At 43.4% G+C, this 22886-nt stretch overlaps 1 protein-coding gene and 1 long non-coding RNA gene across 7 annotated transcripts in view; one reads left to right on the forward strand and one right to left on the reverse strand.

The window, feature by feature from the left end:
- The window catches only part of efnb1 (ephrin-B1), a 150668-nt gene that overhangs the window by 105502 nt on the left and 22280 nt on the right, over positions 1-22886 (reverse strand). For 2 of the 6 annotated variants that reach the window (XM_015059321.1, XM_015059322.1), the window contains exons 2-4: positions 20142-20249; positions 19964-20066; positions 5164-5326 (exon numbers count right to left, since the gene is read on the reverse strand). In XM_015059321.1, the coding sequence (XP_014914807.1) occupies positions 5164-5189 (26 nt within the window). In that variant the 5' untranslated portion in view covers positions 5190-5326; positions 19964-20066; positions 20142-20249. Of the gene's footprint in view, positions 1-1031; positions 1203-5163; positions 5327-19963; positions 20068-20141; positions 20250-22886 lie in introns of those variants that run through there. The other 4 variants (XM_015059323.1, XM_015059324.1, XM_015059326.1 and 1 more) reach the window with 4 other exon arrangements.
- LOC106964074 (uncharacterized) overlaps positions 20074-22886 on the forward strand; it is an 11104-nt gene continuing 8291 nt past the window's right edge. The window contains exon 1 of the long non-coding RNA XR_001428318.1: positions 20074-20084. This is a non-coding gene — a long non-coding RNA (uncharacterized LOC106964074). The remainder of the gene's footprint in view (positions 20085-22886) is intronic.

The raw sequence follows: 22886 nt of genomic DNA on the forward strand, positions 1-22886 counted from the left end.
CGAGAATTTGGAGGGCCCCCCTCTTCCAGGTTTTTTTTTTCCCCCCCCCCTTTTTTTTTTTTTTTTTTTTTTTTTTTTTTTTTTTTTTTGCTCTTCTTCTCCGCAAAGGAATCGGGAGTTTCTATTGTAAATATCCCTCCCGGCTCTCAGCGTGAGAGGATTGCGCTGTGAGCAGTCTCAGTCCGCCTTCCCGGAGCGATATGCCCAGTGCGTAAAAATGCACGCCGCTCTTTGGACCGAAAGTGTAGAGGAGGATGGATCCGACCTGCGTCTGTTGGGGGTCGAGGAGTAGATCTCAATCAGCTCGGCGACATTCCCATCTTTCCGCGTTCATTTTTTTCTTTCCTTTTCTGTTTTACCCCCCCAGAAAAAAAAAAAAAATCATCTCCTTGAAAACACTCCGGTGAACGCTTGTATGTATGTATGTGTGTGTGGAGTGTGTGTGTGTGTGTGTGTATATGCAACAGCCCGAGCTCGGCTTGGTAACTCGAGCCGAGCGGAGAGGCGCAGGCAGGCAAAGGCGGGCGGGGACTGCCCACAGCGTGCGTTGTGGCCAATCACGGCGCTCTGTCCGAAGTTGGAAGCAGGAAGCGAAGGCATTTATGGGGACGTGGAGGGGTGGACTGGAGGAGGAGGAAAATGGGTTACGGAATGGTGGCGGTGGTGTGGGAGGGTACTATTAGGTTGACCCCCCGCTTTTCACCCCCCAACCAGCCGCTTCGGCCGGAACCATCGACCCGAACCGAAACGGACTTTGGAGTTATTCGTCAAACTGAAAGCAGAAGCGAGTTGGGATAGGCAACTGGAGTAAAAAAAAAAAAAAAAAACTTTGGCCCCATTTAAATGAGAGAGGGGAATTGATCATAAACGAGCTACTTATGTCATAAACGTCTCAATTATATTGTTTAATGGCGATGATTGTGCTGACCTTGATCATCATCATCATAAAAAAAGGCAAATGTGTTTATGATTTTTTATTTTTTGGCTCATAAAACGCAACTTTACAGTTTGCGGTGCAGGGGTTACAGTACCTGTTAGTTTGATTGCCTCTTTTCTCCTCTCTGAAGGGAATGATGATTAATGGCCTCTTTGGATCTCTCGCTGTTTGTCCTCTTTGGGGGATAATGAACTGCATGAGAACTTCGTCTCCCAGCGTCAATAGACAATAGGCGGCCGGTAGCCCTGTAGTCACCGAGCCATTCATTCACTGAGGAAGAAATGCTTGACACATAATTGATCATGTCCATGTCTGTGCCCCCTTTGTGTGTGCGATTCTTTCTGTTGCCTTGCATTTATGCAAACAATGCCGCCCCCTAACGGTGGCAACAAAAACGCGTCGGGGCTCCCACAGAGAGAGAGGGGAGAGAGAAGAGAAGAGAGGCGAAGGGAGGGGTGGGATTTTGTGTAATTGGGAGGAAAACAGACATTTTTAAGAGCTGCTCTATGCTTCCTAAAATTATGCTTTTTTTCTTCTTCCAACATCCTGTTGTCTGCAGACAGCCCATAAATCTTTGTGAGACAATAAGCTCAACACATGCTTCACGCTCCATACACTATAATTATCTGAGGGTATTTATATTTGTGTGTTTTTCCGGTGTGGGAGACCTGTTGGATTCTGTTGTAGATCCAACAACTACCCCGAAGTAACGGGGTAGTTGTTGGATCCACAGCACAATCGAACAGGTTGCTAGCCAGCGTGACGTTCCCTGACCACAGGGATACGCGGTGCGGCGCCTTGCCAAAGCAGTTGGACCCCAAACTTCAGTGAATTTCATTGGGGTGTCACCTGACAGACAGCAGCAGACCATTACAAAGTGAAAGGAAAAGGTCTGAAGGACTCTTTTACCAAGTAAAAACACATAAAAGTGTATTCAGGAACACAGCAAGCGTGGGGAAGAAAATGGATGGAGCTAATGCTGCATTCCAGTTGCCTTGGAAGCTGGAAGCCAAAATGGGTTTGACGTCAGACCCGAGGTAACAGCTTTCTAATTAAGATGTCAGGATTCCAACATGGTGACGCCCATAAACATTGTTTGCTGTATTTCTTACAAACATCATTTTGGGCTTTACTTTTCATACACAAACATCCCTTTAATTTGCTCCATTTATTGTTGCAGGCGCTACATGCAACTCTGATTACAGACGCACTCTTACATGTGTGTCTTGTAAAATAAACACGTTTCCACCACATCATCTCGCCGTTGTTGATGGAAGGAACGGCAAAAGCTGAAATGCGAAGTCGACTCTAGTCGGAGTTGCTCCCAGTTTCCCAGTGGGAAACCCGACTTCGGAGGGAGATTCGGTTGATTCTTTTTTGACTGGGAAGTCGGAATTTCCCAACTGGAGCGCAGCGTTAATAAATGCCAATAATGGAAGAAAACCTGTTCAAGGCTGCAACAGACTAGAGACTCCTGTGACCAGAACTGCAAAAGAATTGCTTCGATGACATGGCCCAGTCAAAGTAGTGAAATGAATCAAGTTGAACATCTGAGGGCAGATTTGAAAATTTACTGTTCGGTTCATTGATGCTCTCCATCTTAATCTGATTGAGTTTGCAAGAAAATAAAAGGACACTAGATGTCTAAAGCCCTAAAGATTTGTAGCTGCAACCACAACAAAAGCTGGCTTTAGAAAGTATTGACCTGGACTGAGAGGGGATTACAAATGTACGCCGCAGATTTTCAGATTAAATTTATAAAAAAATAAATTGAAAATCTTGTGCCCTTATCCTTGCTCTTAGCAATCTTCTTTTGGTCTTTCACATTATACCCCAAACAACTACAATGGAAATTAGTGGATGGAATTGCCCAGGCGTATTTATATTTTTAGGTTTCACTTGCAGTGGAAACATCCACGGTTGGCGACTGCTGTGTCATGGCTGCATCCACAGCAGTGACAAAACACAGTCTGGTTGCCACAGAGCGAGATGTCCACAGAACTTCTGGGATACCCGATAACTCATCGGCCAATCAGTTAGTCACAGTTGGACACCTGATCTGACGCAGCCCAATGAGATACCTCTGGTTTTGTGACTCTGATGTGATGCCACAGCTGCGGCCGAAGCTCCCCAACCGATTGGGACACGACTTCAACAGGGACGGAGTTGTACGTGAGTTTCCATTTGTCAGGAGTGGTACCAAACAGCAGCTTCGAAGTCCAGAAACACCTCAGCGGCAGTGTGCAATTTTACAGAGATTTGCCTCGGGAACAAGTGAGAGTAATCTGCAGCAGCAATGTGGAAGTAGCACCGCGCACATCGAAGAACAAAATACCAGCACAGTCACTTACAAGAGGATTATAGCAAGTGACAGATGGACTGTTGATGTATTTTTCAGAGCTGTATACTACAGGCTTTATTGAACAGGGGAAACAACACGGAAGATGTGAGGACAAGCGGGGCTATTGTCCACACTCAGTCCCATTAGGAAGCTTCTTTCCACCCTTCAGACTCTCTATAGAAGCCGGTGCATTTTCAAAGAGTGAGATCATCATGTTAATTTATCTTTATGCCCCTATAAATAGCCAGTTTGCACTTTAATATCGCTGCTGCCTGAAGAGCGCAGCTGTTTGGGTCCATCGGTGGGGGGGTGAAGGGGCGAAGGTTCACGATGGAAAGTTTCATGTGTTTCTGACTAAACGATGAGAAAACACGGCTTCGGACGAGAAATCCAACAGCTAAAACATGCCGACTGTCAGCGGCCAGATGCTAGGCAGACCTGGTGTTTACTGACTTTTTGACCTTTGATTTAGAGTTACAGAGTGCAGCTGAGGGTGATTAGAGTGTCACCATTTTGGGCATTATTTTTAATCCAAAGTGCACGGGGTTTGCTCCGTATATTGGATGAACGTTAGCACTGGTGGAAGCGATCATCCTGACAGGGACATAAATATGCAGAGGCTATTATTATTATTATTATTATTATTATTATTATTATTATTATTATTATCATAATTTTTTCTTTTGTCTTGGCTCAAGGCAAATAGATAAATGGCCGCTGAGAGTCACGAACGTCAAAAACCTAACAGTCTTGGCTGAACTCGCCAACGACTGTATCTGCTGCAGATTTTTGGGGCGCTTCGTCCAAGACTTGTCAAGTCGTTTCGCTGTAAGCCAAAAAGAAAAAAAACAGTGTTCTTTTTCCTCCGTAGAGAACAAGAGAGGCCAGGGGGAGAGGTGACAAGGGGGTTAGGATACACTTGTTTAAACAAGTTAAAGATTAAGATGCGTTAATGATGAACACACTGATGATGATACTGTGATGGGAAATGGGAAATCTTCTCTAGTAAATGTTATCTTAGTCGCTGATGTTTAACTTTCTGGATCCTTTTTTAATTCTCTTTAATGCCCCTCACTCAAAATTTGAAGAGTCCTAATCATGCTCACAACTCCATTTTAGACCAGATTAATTTATCCAAAACACTAGTTTTCTCATTCGTCTATATTGTTCTAATGAGGCCACTGCCTCTTCCAAAACGGCCCCAGCCTGAAATGTCCACTTTACCCAAGCTGGTCGCCCTGCAGGGTTAAAAATTGCTCAGAGCAGGCAGCTGCTAAGTCTTTGTTTGTGCATAAATGGTCACTGTGTGAGGATTACACTGAAGAGTTTCAGGATGATAAAGATGAGTTAAAGTAGAAAAGCCAAGAGCTTAGACAAGGGTTTGCAATTCACGCTCTGGGCTTAGGGAGTTATTTTCGGCGAAGGCTTTGCAACTCTAAATGTTTTTCATGTTCACAAAAAGCAACGTAATACAAGTGGAGAGGAAATGCGTGATGCGTTTTGAACGTTTTCACAGTGATGACCCTACAAGGAAGAGGGTACAGACACTGTATGGATGGAGGTTTTAGAAGCAGTTGATGATTTTTGTACATTTATGGTCACAAACTTCCCCTCCCTATAACTTTGTTTGCGGGGTCAAATCCAGAAAGATTTTAAAGAGACATTCAAGTGGGAGGAACTAACAATCCCATTATTTTGAGGAGCTTTCACATCATCATTATTATGATGAAGTAACACTTTAGTTTAAGAGTTTCAACACTTGCCAAAACAGGTTTTTGTGCCTTTTTTTCATAAGAAATTGGTTTGTTTTGTTAAAATGTCTTCTTTGATGGAAGTCTATCAGCATCCCACATCTCAGGTTGAGATATTTGCTCAACCTACTTACCCAAATCCCTCACACTGCGAGGACATCCCATGTAACCCTCTTCAGGTAAACTCACAGATTTTCTGTCGGATGTAGCTACGTTCTTGCCTGAAGCTTTCCACAGTCTGGTTGTCTTCAGGTTGCATTATGGATTTTGAGTCAAGCTCACTCTCACTGTGTGACGCTGCAAAATAAAATTCACTTTAATTGTCAGATCTCTAGCAGACATATAAAATCCTGATGAGACACATTGAAGGTGAAGAAAGTCATTATCTTATTTTTTACACCACAAAAAGTGTAAATTTTGCCTCCCTTTGGGTGCCATCACTCTGTCTTGGGTGTAAATTATAAGCTAAAATATGACAAGATGCTAAATAAATAAAGTTCTTTAAAAATGGCCGATTTCTACATAGTTTGCCTTCAAAGATCTAGCCTGTCTCGAGTCAAGTAGTTTTGATCAATAATAAATAAGATTTTTCAAAGTTTCCAACCACATAATTAGCCAACTTGAACTTTTGCAGAGCAACCAGTGCACTCCTATGCGGGGCTCCTGCGTTTGCATATCTCGCTTTAATTCTGTATTTTAGTGCGTTTGTAGAAAAGCTTAGGAACCATCCAGGTGTAAAATCCTAACAGCTTATTAGACAGAGTCCCTTTCATCACCTCCACCTGTTGGTTTTAGCAGCTCAAAATAAGCAAAGCTGAAAATGCTTCAGTCGGCGAGATATAATGGCACGTTAGTGGAAATCAGCACAGCCTTTTGTGTGAAGCTACACAAGACGCCGTGTTCTCGAGTTCACTGCTGATTTTCTCAGTCAAGCTATTTCTGTGTTCGTTATGTTACGTTGGCAGAGGCAGAAAGGAGTGCCAGTCTGTCGGGTCACCTGTCCCGTCTCCATTGATTATCTGTCAAATGACATCTGAAATAACTCCGCAGTGAACTACTTTATTCCCTCGTTTCTTTAGTTAAATCTTTTAAAATATACAACAGCTAAATGCAATACTTGATGCTATTCATATGCTTTTTTTGGCCTAAAATGGTCTTTTGTGCGTCATTCGTCGACTTTCTTAGACAATATGTCTAAGACAATGGGTCACTTGTCATGTTACTTGTCATGTTTTAAAAATTGATGTAGATCAAATACACAAAGAACAAAGTATAAACCAAAGGGAACATTCAGAAAGATGTCCAGGCCGCTGACTTTAGTTTGCTTTAGCATGTTCAGAGATATGAGTCACTCACCAGAAGCTGACGTTCAATAAAAATGCAAAAAAGTACATCAGAGATTGCATTTCTTCCACAAATTCATTCAAGTTGGTGTGTGTAAAAAGTTCATGATTATCGTCTACAATTCTGTGATGGAATCTGTCCTTGCATTTACTTTCATCACCTGGTTTGGCAACATAAGAGCAGGAGGCAAAAGCAGGATGAAACAAATAGTGAAAAGGCAAAATTTTCTGAACCAAAGTACCTGTTTTAACAGAAACATCTTTAATAAACGGAGTCACACAGAAGGCGAATAACCATTTCACTCAATCACCCATTTCATGGCACATTTGAACTCCTGCCATCTGGAAAGAGATTCAGACAGCCTAAATCAAGGACCAAACAGATGGAAAAACTCTTCTCTTACTCAGGCCATTATTCAGATTACATCTAAAATGTGACTGAGTGAGACTGCGTTGTCATTTTAGTCAGATCACTTTTTGAAAAGAGATATTTGTGCAGAAATTTTCCCAGTGCTTTATTTTGTGCTCTTGCCAATGTTGTAGAGTGATTGCGTTCATGATTTTTCCCCGACTGCAAGGGAAATTTCCCAACGGAACCAATAATAAAGTCATTCTGATACTGATGAAGGTTGATTATGATGTGACAGGACAAGGGCTGACAGCCATGTATGGAAGATAAGTAGTGCATAAAGTTCCTCTTGCTTTGTTGGACATCAGCTTTCACAGATGGGATGGTTTCTTAAATTACAGCGAGTCAATTCAAGTATTGGTGCTTAAAAAAAAAAAAAAGGATGGAGCATGTTCTGGTGTGGATTTGTTACTTGTTGTAACTGGTAACAATAGTTCCTAACAACAGCCCAGTGTGGATTGATAATGTGCCACTTCTTTATCAAGACTCAGAGTATCTGCGTTCCCATTGACCTTAAAATTGCGCAATTTGACATTTCGAAGATAAATCTGCGGCAACTTCGTAAAAGCTCTTGTTTCTCTATGTAAAGTTTTGGCACTGAGACGAGGTTGTTTTACATTCATATCAAAATTAGTGTGTTTGACAAAACTGAAATGGAAACACTTCTTTCGTCTCGAATGATTCAACCAACAACAGGATGTTACTACTGATGGAAATGGCTAAGAAGATGACAGGAAGTGATGTGAGGATGATGTAGCGGCATGTTTTTTGGTGACTTACTCACATAAACGAGCGTATTCACATGTGATTTTAATTGCATTTCTTTTTTTAATGGAAAAAGATATTTCAACAAGGTCTCATGCACATTTGTAGTGGAAACATAGCTACTGTCATACATTGCCAACAATACTGATCACTATTCCTGCTTCAGTGGGTTTTTATTTTTTATTTTCATGGCATTTCTAATAATGAGCTCAGAATATCCGACTTCTGAATACGAGGAGAATGTGGTTTCACAACAAGATGGGCTGATTGTCACAACCGAGACGAAACAATCAGGCAACTGCAAGAGAGGAACACTGATCCTACAGACACCATGCTGCTGAGCGGTGAATAACCTGCAGGTGTGACATCTCACAAGGAGTCAACCCCGCTGCTGTGAAAACGGGAAAACAGACTCAACCACCTCAGGATTATAACATCACAAGGCTTCAACAGAAAATGAATAAAAAGCCAAAGTCTAAAACGAAAAAGAAAAAAAAAAGGCTTTGAAAGAACTTTAGAAAGCCTGAGAAAGTATTGATCAAAACAACTTTCAAAGATTCCCAGCATGCCTAACTCATTGGGAGCAAAATCTAAGGAAATGAGTCGTTTCAGCCGTATTATGTTTGTAATAGAAACCTTCTCAGCCATATATATCCGACAGTTTCACAGACAGAGGGACACTAAAACTAAACTTGCCAGATGTTAGCCTCCCAGAAAAGTACTTAATAATAATATACAGCACTGAAACGGGAAATCCTTGCCATATGGGTTTGATAACACAGATATTTCACATTTTTTGGAAGATCTGCAGCTAGCTACCAAAAATATTCCGCAACAAATGTTTAGTTCGCTCAGTAGTCTTTCGCCGTAACTCCTAAAGCAACACAAGTCTGCTGTGTTCTCAACTTCAAGTCCAAATTGAACCCTGCTGAGGACACGGATGCTTCCCATTTTGATATTTACTCTGAAGCCATGACATCATTATTCCTGGATGAAACCTCTGTTTGGCGTGTTGTTAGTCCAGCAACCACACAGTGAAAATAAATCACAGCCGAAGTGTTCTGCTCTTGTTCTTAATCTGCTCCTAATGAACTCTGGCCCGTTTCCTTCTGTGATCCTCGGGCCAGGTGAGGTAGGAGCCGAAAGTGCTGCAGCCTCGGCGGCGTTACGGGGGCCTATCAACGGGCCGTGGATTCAGGAGTGAGCGGGGCATGCACGGGGTCAAGTGGTCAGCCATCGTTATCTGAAGAGCGATGGGAGGATCCGGATGCGATTGATACCCGGCAGCCATTAACCACAGAGACGACACAAACCCCGCAGAACCGCACAAACAGATGACTCCCGTCCGGCTTCACGGCCGGCGAAATCTCGGCTTAAGGGAAACGCGAGGAGCATAAAGACAAACAAGTCAGATCCATTCCAAACACCAGCGCCAGCTGAGGCAGTGGGAAAAGGCGGCTAATGTAAACAGGCTATTTTGGGAAGGGCTGACACTTGAAGGCTGCTGTACGAGCCGTTCATGCTGCTTTTGATTTAACAGCAACATCAGCGAGGCCAAACACAACAGCCAGGGCATCCGCAGACATTACATTTCCTGTTTGCGGTTGGCTTGATTGCTGCCCAGATGTCTTCCTTCTCTCTCCCTCATCTCTTTTATTCGTCTCAGTCATTATGACTGACAGGAAAGCTCTGATTACAGACAAATAACGGTCTGTGCTAAACAAGTCCTGCCTGATTTAACAACCCAGCCTTCTCTTCTTCTTCTTCCCTCCTCTCCGCTCTCCCTTTAACGAGATGAGATGTTTCATGTGGCAGTCCTTGTTGACACATAAACACAGGGGAATATTGATAAGAATGCTGATTAGTGGAGGAATGGTCTCGTCCTATCTTAAGCTGCCACATTATACCATCCCAGCTTATCAGATTAGATTTGATTTTAGGGAGAAATTGTGTTAGTCACTGAAGAACAAGGCAACTGTCTGTGGTCAAGAAAGTCAGAACACGGATAGTGTACATAGTGTGCCACGTAGTTTTCAGCATTTTGTCAAAACTTTAACATCTACTGAGGATTTTCTGTAAACATTGGAAAACGATTTTCAAAATGTCTTTCAAAATAAAATCGGAAAAGTGCGGCATGCATTTGCACTCAGGTGCTTTTACTCTGCTCTCTCCCTAAGTGAAAATTAGCAAACTGCCTTCAGCACTCTACTAATAAGTAAACTTCAGTGCAATTTATCCTTATTATAGATGTACGACTTAATAAGCCTTGGGTCAGGATTCGGCCATAATTTGAACATCTCACAGAGAAATGTTCAATCCATCATCCGAAAATGGAACCTGCCAAGACATGGCTGTCCATCTGGACAGATTTACTGCTCAGGTGGGACATTCTCCCCATCCAACTATTAACTGTGCACTCTTAAAACACAATTTAAGACTGGAAAATATTAAATCAAGATTATTTTTTATTATTATTATCTTTATTCCAAGTTACAAGATGTCCAATTTGCTCCAAGTCACGTAAAGAAGACACGTGAAACAAGGTGCTCTAGTCAGACAAGAACAGAACATTACAAATAAATCTGAACATACTGTTTGCATTGTGTAGACTTTTGTTCATCGTCTTTTTTTTTTTTTTTTTTTTTTTTTTTTTTTGGTTGAGGCGTTGCATGTTTAGATAATTGTTCCATCTGGTTGAGGATGCCGTGCAGCTGGAATAATTTTTGCTCCTGCTTTTATATTTTCTGACGGTTGTTATGATGCATAATCGTGGCAACAAGGTATTTTTACAAGTGGAAGCAGCTGATTAGCATCTCAAAAGCTCAGACAGTACCTGAAGTGTGGCCCCAAATCCCAGTGGATTTGACAGAAGAAGGCTTTATGGATGCAGGGCAGGATCAAAGAGCAGAGAAAGAAGAAGTTCAAACCATCTCTTCCACCAATCATTATGGGGAAACATCGTGTTCATAACTTTGACATCTCTCTGCCCGGCTTTTTAAACTATGGTGCATTCACACCAGCCCTGTTTAGTCTGCTTCAACCGAACTCTAGTTCCTTTACCTAGAAAGACCGTCTCATATGCGGAGGCGTGAATCTGCAATCGAACTCTAGTTGCAGACCAAAAACGCCAACGCTGGTCCGGCTAAAACGTTTTTAGGTGTCGATTCGGTTGAAGTGAACTCTAGCTCAGCTCCATGCAAGCGGACCGGTGGCCTCCCTAAAAGCAGGAAGAGACTATAGCGCAGGGCATTCTGGGTAAATACAACCTAAACAAACAAACGACTCTAGCGGCTCGCTGTAGGTAGAAATGGCTGGTAGTGTTTTACCAAAGACAAAAGAGAAATCCTGCAACCACTAAAATCTGATGCTACTCCATTTTTGTTTTCAATTTGTGAAGAAGGAAGTTGTTGTTGTTCAGAGCTTTTTGTGTCATTTATCTCAGTGGTTGCAGCGCCACCACAGGCAAGGAGGCGAACAAATTTTTTAAAGGATTAGGTTTTTTTGACAGTGCAATATGCCGCACCAGATTAAAGTGTAACAAATGTAATTTTGGTGCCCAACTGAACCGAGTTTACTGGATTTTCAGGTGTGATAGCACAAAAGAGAAGCAGCAAACGCAAATGAGGTGGAACAGCAGTACTCACCAACAACTGATGGAGTCATTCAGGACATGTTACTGCAGAATGTGGTTTCTGCTGAATGGATACTGAACTATTAAGCCATTGGGATGTCAAGTTATTGCCAGCAACAGTCTTCAGTCAGAGGCTTCTTCTTCCTGCCCACAGCATCACCATCCACAAGGACTGTAAAGATGCTGTAAGACATCAGTTACACTATTTAATTTTCAACATATGTTTAAGTTGAATAAGAACTGAACTGACAGCGATGCGTAATGTTAGTAAGTAAGCAAACTTTTTTTTTTTCATATGGCATCTTTCAAAGGTAAAGAAAATGTTTCATTGTAAAATTAGACTTTAAAAAATAAAAACACTGAAGTTAAAGCATAAAAGCTTAAAAGAAGAAATAAAACAGCATATAAAAAATGTTTTAATGATATTAAACAACTATTTAGCCAGTTAAAAACCTCGCCGAGATCTACAATCTCTTTCTCTAGAGGGACATAGCAACATTGTTTACAAGTATCAGCACTTACATTCATGCAGTTGACTTGAACTGACTAGTTTTAAAAGCATCAAAGAATAAATCAAATTTTAAAAAACTGCTAATAAAAAATGGCTGTCTTTACAAAACAGCTGCTTTTTAAAAGAATAGACAGAATCAATATCGTACAAAGATGGAAGCAATGCATCCACAGAGTTGGGTCCACTGCTCTAAAAGATTTAGTAGACATTGTCAGACCCAATGGGAAGACAGATGAAACTAAATCCAGTTGAATCTTCGAAGAAAGAGGCTGCAAAAGACACAGTCAGAGCTAACGTGGAATGATTTAAGTTAAACTAGATTGATTTCTAAAAATGGCCCAGTCAAAAATTGGGACCAAAGCTAGTTGAGAATCTGTGGTAAGAGGTTGGCATTGCTGTTCCTAGAACCTCCCCATTAAGTCTGACCGAGATTACGGCCTTTTGCAAAGAAGAATGGGAAAACGTTTCATTCGGGTCGAATTTATGCCATTTTCCTCCCCAGAATCTTGACAACCTTCCAAATTCCACCACATTGTCTCACCCAAAATCCCAATAAAAATACATAGAAGTTTGTGATTGTAAAAGTCTAAAACACAGACTTGTACTTCTGCTGGCCGCTGCATATGTTGTCAACTCACTTTGGTTATTTGTTGGTATTTTGTAGACCTACTGCCTGGAGGTTTAGAAGAAGAGCTAAACGGATAGAGATAATATGCCAAATGTTGGCCTGGAGGTGAGAGAGGGGGTTTGTTCTGTCCATCCTAATAGAATTACAAGCCACTGATAGATGAGTTCTTTCTCCGGGGATGCTTGTCTGTCAAACATTAGGTCACACTCGGCTTCCAGACTCAGAGGGACGGTTGGGTAGAAAGGAGGATGGCGGGGGAGGGGAGGGAGCTCATGGCATGTAGAAGAAAACGTCTGGAGAGGTGCCCCGCTCCCTGCCAAGAAAAGGAGGGCAACAAAAGTGGGAAAAGGGTCTAGAAAGCGAGAGGAAAGGGTGAAAAAGAGAGGGTGGGAGTTGGTGAAAGAGAGCGAAATGAGTGAGGGTGGGGGGTTAAAGAAAGAGAGGAGAGTGAGAAGGGTACAAAAGGGTGCATTTGAATCGGCTCTAATTAAGGCCTCTGTGATGGACAGGACCTGCGGACGTGCCTGCTTTTTCTTTTGCAGCGTGTGTGTGAGTGAGCAGGGAGACGGTGCGATGATGGGAGGGGCCCGGCCCCAAGTAGAGATGTCTACTGCCAGCAGCCTGAATGGGACAAAGACCTGAATAGAAACTTCAAAGCGACCTCTGTGAGCTCACCCTCCAACTCTCTCCCCTCCTCCCTCTCCTTCGCAGTCCCTTGGCTCGGCGATGGTCAACAAGCTCCAGTTGGAGCAGACGCCGCCTGTGTGATTCTGTTTGCCGGCCTGTTATTTTTCTTGACAGCTACAGGCGATCCCTGGCAGCTAGTTTAGATTTCAAAGCGTGTCTTATGTGGGGATGTGTGCGCCGGCTGCAAAGAGCAAACTGCAGGGATGCAGATATAATTGGAGCTGAGGATCTGACTCATTGCTCTCCCCTTTTTGAACCGAGCGCTGGCTCTCTTAAGGAAGCGCTGGAACCGGAACAAGTAGCCCACAGCGCTGACACGCTGAAGAAATTATTGTTGCTAAATGATACAGAGGGGTTTAACGTCTAATTTCATCTCAGTGTCCTTACCGATTTCGCCCGGCATTATGATCCCGCGGTGTGCGTCATCTCATTTGGCTCCGGCTCAGGGCTTGTAATGATCTCCCACTTATCACCTCTCTCGCTGCAGTAGATCCCCCTTGAAGTGTTTAGTGGTGCATTCGCACCGGCCCTGTTTGGTCCGCTTTCATCAAACTCTAGTTTGATTGGCTGGAAAGTCCAGTTCGCTTGGGGAAGTGTGAATGCGCAATCAAACTCTGATGCGGACCAAAAAAGCAAACTCTGGTCTGCCCAAAAATCCAAGCCTTGATTTGGTCGAGGTGCGATTTAGTGCGATGCAAATGCACATGTGGATGCAAGCGGACAGAGACAGCTCCAAAAGCAGGAAACAAAGGCATTCTGGGTAAATACAAATAAACAAACATGAGAGTTTAGCTCTATCAGGGAAAATGACTAGTAATCTTTTACCAAAGACAAAAGAGAAATCCTACAACCGCTAAAATCTGACGCCACCCCATTTTTTACTACATATTGTGAAGAAGGTAGTTTTAGTCGTCTTCTTCATTGGTTTTCCTGGAGTTGCACCACAGGTAAGGGTTGAACAGGTTTTTCAAAAAGTTTGCTTCGTTTGACCCAATGCAGCGTGAAAGCAAACCGCAGCAAACCAGCTGAAAATGTAACAGATGTCATTATTTTGGTCCCCAATACACTGGATTATCAAGTGTGAAAAAACCCTAAGAGACAAGGGCCTACGCAAATCCAGGAATTTATCCTCCCTCAGAGAAGAAGCAACTCCCTGGGAATAAGCAGGAAGAGCTGAGGTTGAGGGCTGGGGCAGGGCTGAGATAAGATTTGCTTGTTTGTTTGGATATCCGTCCTGTCTGAACCCTCTTGTACCAGTCAAGCGTCAGGTCAACCGTCCAAAGCCCGTGGGATCAACATGTCATTGTTGCCGCCTGGTGTCCCTGACATGTCCTCAGTGGCGTCATCACAGCAGAACACAGACCAGATTGCTCAGATCTCGGCTGAAGAGCCACCAGCATCCACCTCTAATCAGAGCACCGCCCCACCGAACAACCTCATCAGGGGACTTTTATCCCCCCACCTCCTGCCGGCGGGTGCTTTGGGAAATTGTACAGGCTGCTGCAACTTTGATCACATATTTATATTCCAAGTGTAACCCCAGCAGGCAAGCCTCGCGCCCCTGCAAATGAAACGTCATCTGATTGCGCTTTCATTTCATGCGAAGCGGGCGAGAGCCTTTATTCTATGAAAATAAGCTTATATCCAGAGCTGTAGATAACTCTATCTGCAGACAGAATGTTATCTGTCAGCCTGATTATGTCATAGCTTTTTCAGCTGAGCGTGATTCTGTGCAGGCTATAAATAAAGAGGCTGTAAAAAAAAAAAAAAAAAAAACCTGGAGGAGGCCCCCTCCGGCACATACACACGCTGTCACAGTGGCATGGCCTTAGAAACAAAGAGATGAGCATTATAACGCCTAATGTACGCATGCATGATTTCACACTCAGAGCAAAAAAGAAAAGAAAAAAAAAGAGGCATCAGATCTGAGCATGCATTGCTGCACAAACATGTCCACAGTGTAGGTCAGAGGTTACCTCACACTAATCATGGGCAGGAATTACACATTAAGTTTAGGCCTCCTTGTTGCCATCAGCGATCGTTAGACACAAATTTGGCTTGATCGTTCACTGCACTTCATGGCAAAACTAGCAAGTTAAAGTTTATTTAATGTAGCAGGTTTTAGTGGAACTCTATGCATTTTTTTTATTAGGTTTGAGGTCCGGATTATTCCATAAGGTTCCAGAGTACCTAGTTGTGTGTAAAGTTCAGTCATCTGACCCCAAATTCAGAAGAAACAAGTTCAGAAAAGGCCTCCACGGTGGTGCAGTTGGTAGAGCAGGTAGGTCCTGGATTTGAATCCCGGGCCGGGTTCTTTCTGCACGGAGTTTTCATGCAGGTAGGTATGAGCTGCCCCTGTAATTCTGAAGGGATAGGTGGGTATAGACGATGGATGGAGGCAGCAAAAGTACAAAACCACCACCGTTCACACACTGGAAACCGGTGGAGTACTGGTGTCCCTGGTCGGGTTTAAGCAAGCTTTGCATTGCCTTGGACTGAGAGGGTCCAAGAAATAAGAACCTGCTCCAAAATGAACACCCTTATGGTCAGACAATCATCGTGCTGGGTGACGTTTTGCACAAACTAGTTTAAACAAAGGGAAGACTGATTTTCCTCAACTCAACATCTCGATGGTTGAAACTTGGACAACTGGGACAACAATGATCTCAAACATAAAATAGACAAACATGAGGATTAATGTTTCTAATCTGAAAAAGCTTTACCAATTCTACCGAGAAGGGACAAACATTCATCTACCAGAGGCCCGTAGATGATGTGTGGTCAAGGTACATCTATGCAAATATTAATGGGAGTGTATACAAAAATCTGGGTCTGCATGAATAAATTCATGATTAAATTCAGACTTCGTCTGTCCAGCTTTAGCTTTGGCAATTTTTTCATGTCCAAGAACAGTTCAAATTCATCACAAAACTCACCAAATGTATGTGACATTCATGGACATGATGAGTGCGTGTACACGTTTTCAGACTATTTCAAACCTGTAGGGATGAGGAGAAAAAAATCCCAAATATGAGGACGTCCTTGTTAGCAAGCAGAGCTCTCGGCCGGGATCATCAAAGCCACAGCAATTACTCCCGTGCTCCCTAACTCGGGCATCAATCTGCTCTTATCTCAGCTCAATGCAGGATCAGGGAATATCAGCTCCAGCATCTGCTCCATCCGCAAACCGAGCCACTAAAAGCACAACAAAGTAGCTCTGCAGGCATAAATAGCGAAAGGAGGGGGCCCCCCGGAAGACGGACACATAACAAAAAGCAGGGTGATGAAAGATAGGCCGAGGGAGACACAGGTGTGTGTGTGTGTGTGTGTTCTTGTTTGTCTTATTTGCCTTGAGCATTTGGGTTCAATCAAACTGGAATCTGTCCATCAGCCAGAAGAGAGAGAAAAGAAAAAGCTTCATTCAGACGGATTTCCAAGCAGTTCACCTCGGCTCAGGAGAGATTCTTCAAGGGAAATGAAGACATACGGAGAGAAGGAAAGTCAACAGCATGGGTCACGGAAAAAGGTCAAAGTTGAGCCACAACAGGCAGGAGCAGATATGAAGTTAAGACAGGCATGTCATATTTATTTGAGGGGTTAAGATATCCCCCGACTGTTTGTCTTATGAGCTTTGAGGGAACCCTCACATCAAAGCCCGGAGACACGTTTTTTACATTATGAAGCCGGTTTGCTTGGAAAAGTCAGGCGGTCCTGATTCTGTTATGGGGAGCAAAGCTGCTCCAACACCTGGCTGGAGTGAGAGCTGGGCTGCATGAAGTGGACAGCAAACTATTTTTAGGGAGGATGTTTATTTTCCTCCCTGTCCGACCGAAGCAACATCTTTCATTCCGACCTCTTTATCGCAGCTGTGACCCTGACTTCCCTCCTCCTCTTCCTCTTTCTCCTCCGACTGTTCCATCTCCTGTACCTCCTTGTCCTCTTTTGATTCCCCTTTATTTCTCTCTCCCACCTTGCCCTCGTTTGAGCTGGAACAGTCGGTTGTGGCGCTTTCTCTGAATTCAAATGCTGAAACATCTAAAGACATCTCAGATCCGCACGTGCTTCGAGGCCTCAGCCCTTCTAGCTGCGAATCAATAATGAAGGAGTTAACGTTATGAGGAAATACCTCAGCTCCAGGTGCTGGCTGCGGGGGTCAGGGGTGAAAGGTGACCGGTCACACACCGAGCCTTGGGGCTCCCTGAACCCTGACCCCCACAAGACTGATGAACAGCGCGCTAACGAGTACCAGCTCCCCTTCTCCGTGTCTGCACTCTCTCTTCTCGTCTTTGACCACCTCTGATTCCTCTCCCTCTTCCTCCTTCTCCCCCACTTTTCTGATTGGAGACAACAAAGAAATGCAACAGTGCCCTGCAAAACGTCTCATACTCCTTAAATTTGCTCAATCTAAACCTGGCAAAAGTGTTTGTACCTGGTGTTTTTTGATTACGTTTTTTAATTGTTGCAGTCAGAAGACAGTCAGCGCCACCCTTAACAAGGAAGGTTAAAAAAAAAAGGTAATTGCTGAAGAAGGTGGACGGGAACAAGAGTGGTAGGATAAGGTGCACCAGCAACAGGGAGAACCACATTCTTGAGAAGATTGTCAAGCAAAATCTATTGCAGACACAGATGAATACTAGATAGGGACTACAAATGTGGCATTCGCCCCATCAGGTCACTTCTGAACCAGAGTCTTACCTGGGCTAAGGAGAAAACAAACTGGACTTTCGTGCAACGGTCAAAAGTCCTGTTTTCAGATTAATGTAAATTCTGTATTTTATTTGGATATGAAGGTCTCAGGGTTTTGGAGGAAGAGTGAGGAGGCACAGAATCCACTTTGCTCAAAGTCCAGTGTGACATTTTCAGTCAGTGGTGGTTTGGGGTGCCATGTCATCTGTTGGTGTTGATCCACTGGGCTTTCTGAAGTCCACGGTCAATGCAGCCGTCTACCAAGACATTTGACAGCGCCTCACGCCTCCCTCTACTGACAAGTTGTATGAAGATGCTGAATTGATTTTCCAGCAGGACTTGACACCTGCCCACACTTCCAAAGGTACCAAAAGCTGATTCAATGACCATGATGTTCCTGTTCTTGATTGGCCAGCCAAATTCCCCCGATCCGAACCCCTTAGGAAATCTACAGGCTGTTGTGAAGAGGAAGATGAGAGACACTACATCCAACAAGGCAGATGATCTGAAGGCCACTATCAAAGAAATCTGAGCTTCCATTACACCTACACAGTGCCACACGCCGATCACCTGGATCATATGCCACGGCGCATTGATGCAGTAATTCATGCAAATAGGAGGCCCAGCCAAGCATTGAGTGATTAGAAATGTCGATACTTTTCAGAACCATGGTTTTCTCACTCTGCGCAGTGCTCTGTTATGGTCCATCAGATGGCATCTCAAATAAAATACAGCACATACAATTTTGAGGTTCAGCCTCTGCACCTGATGAACTTTTAAAGTAGCTCACCATCTGCAGCTTCCTTAGATTAATAATCATCATCATACCACATTCAGACAAGGTACTGTTGCACCCTTACATAACCTAACCCCTATCTAGCAGTGCATGCAATACTTAAGAATAGATTGAATAAATTATGATTGGGTAAGGTGTTAAATCATGGCCAGCAGTGGAAGTGCTCTCCTACTAATGAGGCTGCTCATCCTCCGCTCTGGAGGAGGAAGGGAAGTGAGAAATCTAATAACGGGAACATTCATGAGCTTCCACCCACACGTGCACATTAAAGAAGCACATGCATGCACAAAACGGTCCCGGTTCAGACAGAGTCGATGCGCACACACGCATTCACCGCGCACACGGCCGCATGCCGGTGTCATTTGGGCAGCCGCACCATAACGCCAATTAAAGAGATGAGTCTTATTAGCAGAGGTGTCCTGGGCCTCGTACATCACGGGGCTTTCCTGGCAGGGGCCGGTGACATGCAGGGGGCTCTCCGTCATTTTTATGAGACCTGTCTCATCACGCCCTTATGAGACACTCATCCAAACTTTTACAGAGACTCATGATTCAACTGGTGCTGGCTCGGCCCAGAAATCCATCCAGCCATCCACAGGTCACCTCTGAATGGGCTCAGGGAGGGGGGGGGAGAGAGAGACGAGTGTAGTGCAGCATATGACTTCAACAAATTTTCAAGTGTGTCTGCAAACATAAAAATGTACATGTTTACCCTTCAGGTCATATGTTTTTCATATTTCCCATTAGCCACTAGAATTTTGAGATGGCGGCCATTTTTCAAGATGGCCACCATGACAACCAGGGTGACCATTTTATCATGGTCACCCTGGTTGTCAATGTAAATCAGTGAACATGATTTCTGTTAATTCAATTATGTATGGTTTGGCACTAAAAGTATTTATCCATGATACATATTACTAGTTTCAGTTAAAAAAAAGCCTTTTCTTTGACCACCATCTTGAAAAATGTCCGCCATGACAAATTTTGCTGAAATATTCAGCTCTCTGCTGCACCAGTGGAAGTGGGGAGAGCAGAGATGCTGGCCTTGTTTGGAGCAGCGCTGCATGTTTTCAGTGTGAGTCCCTCTAATTGAAAAAACGTAATCTTGTTTTCTTTCTACCTGCAGGGAAAGGCATTATTACACTCGCTCCAAAGCTCTGGCCCCTTTGCGGGGGGACGAGCGTGGGTCGGGTGGGGAGGAGTGGCGGCACAACCGCGATCAGAGTAGAGGTGAGGAGCTAAGGTGTAGAGAATCGGATTCCAGGGCAACTCAGGGTAAACATCGCCCTGCTCCCAGCTGAAAACCCCACTTGTTTTCTTGCTCGAGCCCCCCTGCTCAGAGCCGTGGACCACCTGCAGCTCCGCTGATGACAGATTCCCTCCACACCGAGGACCATCAGTGCCAAAAGGAGACTAATCCTCCTGCTCCTATCCTCCAACCACAATAGGCCTGTCACTCGTTCGCTCATTCAGCATACCTTTAGCCGCTCTGCCCGTGTGTCAATACGAAGAAAACCGACAGGAGGCAGACAGTAGATTCCCACGGCGCTCTATTCATAGCGTTCCGCAGGAATCTGCAACCTGTTCGGGCCTGTTTTGGTGAAACCTGCTCCTTATAATGAAAGGCATTGATGCTTCTTCTCATTTCACATTCACCTTGACATCTCTGTTACAGCCCACACGGCGTCTCGTCTTAATCCAGGAGTGCTTATCTTTCGCTTTTTATTCAGTTACCAGATACTGCACTGGAAGCAGAGTACAGTGCTGGAATGACATGAGGAAAAAAAAAAAAAAAAAACGAGTTTATATTTAGTGCAGGATGAGGATGAATTTTGGACATCTGACAGTTATTGGCCTGGAGGTTTGTATGTCTGTGTGCTTAACTCCCTATGCTTAATCTAATGAAGGGTCGGGTAAATGATTTAACAGGGTCAGCTGCCTTTTTTTCTGCTTTTACAAGCCGAGCAGACTATAACCAATCCTTTCATTAATGATTTATTCATGGCATAAACATTGTTGCTTTATCTCATCTCAGGAGACTATTCAGGTTTGATTCTCTCTGTAAAGAGGTTCTTTTAAAATGCGTATTAAAAAAAAACTCCAGCTACAGAGCCTCGTGCTCATATTTCTTAAGCTTCAGCATATTTTGCTCGGATTTTATGTGGCAGGCAAACACAATGCAGTGCTTAAATGTGAGTCAGAAGAAAAATTATATGTTTTTTTTAAAGCTTTTTAACAAATAAACATCTGAAACTAGTGGCATGGAATTGGATACAGACTCCTTTTAACCTGATATTCCTAAACAAAAGCTTTTGTGCCTTCATAAATTAGATAATTAGCAAACAGACGAACGCCCGTCTTTACTGTTTAGCTGTCAAGACGGCTAAAGGGGGAATGTGGTAACTCTGGAGGAGCTACACAGAGCAACAACTCAGGTGGGAGAGTAGTTGTTGGTTATTACAAGCATAAGTTGTGTGCTCCATAAATCAGTCCTTTAAAGCAATTGTGTTTGTTGTGGCCTGAAATGACTGATTTCGCAACACTTTTTTCTCCAAAAGTTGTAATCAAAGTTGCACTTTTGTAAGCTCTATTTTTGCCGTAGCATTTCAACAAAAGTTGAAAGTGCCGCACAAAACCTTCACGAAAACAACAGGATTTTAACACAGTTAATATTTAAAGAGAAAATAGCATTTTCAAGTGCCTTCTTGAAATATCACCCTTAATACAAATAAAAAAATTCATGCGAGTTGTACTGATTGGTCAGAAAAAAAGGGAAACGTAGAAAACATTAAGGTGATTGGCCAGATTTTCAAAAAAGTTGCGACAACTGGTGAAACTCACAAGTCCCTGCAAAATTTGCAAATGAGTGAATTTCAATTTGCTTGTTTGTTTTTTTTTTAACAGATCCTCTCCATCAAAGCTGACTTATCTTCCGCTATTTCACAACAAAAGTATGGGCATAGAGTTCAGTTTTCTTTTGCAAAACCGGTAAAGAAAACCTGCAGCTCTCATCGCAACAAAAGGAGGTCTATAATAAAAAATATTGACTCAGGGAAGCTGAACACAAACACATACCGCACTTTTCAAATTTTTTTCTCGAAAGGTTCGAAAACTATATATATACTGTAGTTTACCTTCCACTTCACAGTCATGAGCTACTTTGTGTTGGTGTATCCCATAAGACCTAAATAAAACACATCAAAGCTTTTGGCCACAACAATTTAAAGTAAGTCATGTCACATGCTTCCACTTGCACACCCTTGTGATAATTATCCATCGCGCATTTACATGCATGCGAAAATTTTGGAGGCCCAGTGCCTCCTGGAAGGTTTCAACACAAGCCGGACTGATGAAAATGGGAACACGGAGGTTATCAGAGGTAAATGGAAGCTGGAAGCCCCAGCTGGGTCTGTGGTTGTGATTAAAACCCGGCAGCCCCTGACCTCAGCAACACAATTTAACACAAGTCATCTAAACAAATGCACTGCAGTGGAAACAAAAGCAGGAGGGGAAAAGAGAGACAAAGAGAGAGAAAAAATAATTATTTTGTCACAGAAAGAAGACACGTGGAATTAACTATGAGTGAAACTGGTTCAGGAGCGCATGCTAGGACCGACAGCTCAAAGGACAAATCAAACGGAGCAGCAGAGGGAAGTGCCTTTCTGCACCTCTTGTACGCCCCGACAGCCAACATGTGACAGGCAGCCTGACGCGGTGATGGACGAGCCTCTTCATGTGTTATGAGCTGCAACATGAAACATGAAGGGGAGCTCTCTGCCAGGCCCTATTCTGGTGCTCCTGCATTGATCTGAGGCCCCCTGTATTAATCATGCACTTAAAAAAAAAAAAAAAAGAAGTCTCTGCAGCTTTCATCCTTTCTTCTGCCACCTCGTGAGCCCACTTTTATCATATAACTAACAGCGCTGTGTGTCTGAGCACAACAAAGCATCGCTCCTGCTAAAAGGCCCCTTTGAGATGAAGACTGGGTGTCTGAAAGCACATTTTCACCAACTGGAAAAGATCCATGTAATAGAGAGTAACATCATCTATGGGAGCAATGTCAGCAGGGGCAGTCTGGCTTGGAGTGCACTGCCTCCATGTGTCGAGAATGTAAATTACATCAGAGCGGCGTGGTACAGGTACTACATCTGGGTTTGAAACGGGGAAGAAAAAAACTCTGTTTATCCATGAGTAAAGCATATTAGGATAAAATATGTTTACTATTTGCGTGCTCTGGTTTTACTCAAGAGAGAACTCTTTAATTAATATTTGGTAAAAATGAATAGAAAAGTACCTGGAAGTCGTGAGATAAAAGCTAAAATCTAATATCGCTGCGGTGCATATAAAACTTACTGATAGGCAGGGGCGGATCTACTGGGGTGGCATGGGGTGGCAGTTGCC

This window comes from Poecilia latipinna, unplaced genomic scaffold (genome assembly GCF_001443285.1).
Source record: "Poecilia latipinna isolate Pla-1442-1.1 unplaced genomic scaffold, P_latipinna-1.0 Scaffold1620, whole genome shotgun sequence".
NCBI classification, from domain to species: Eukaryota; Metazoa; Chordata; class Actinopteri; order Cyprinodontiformes; family Poeciliidae; genus Poecilia; species Poecilia latipinna.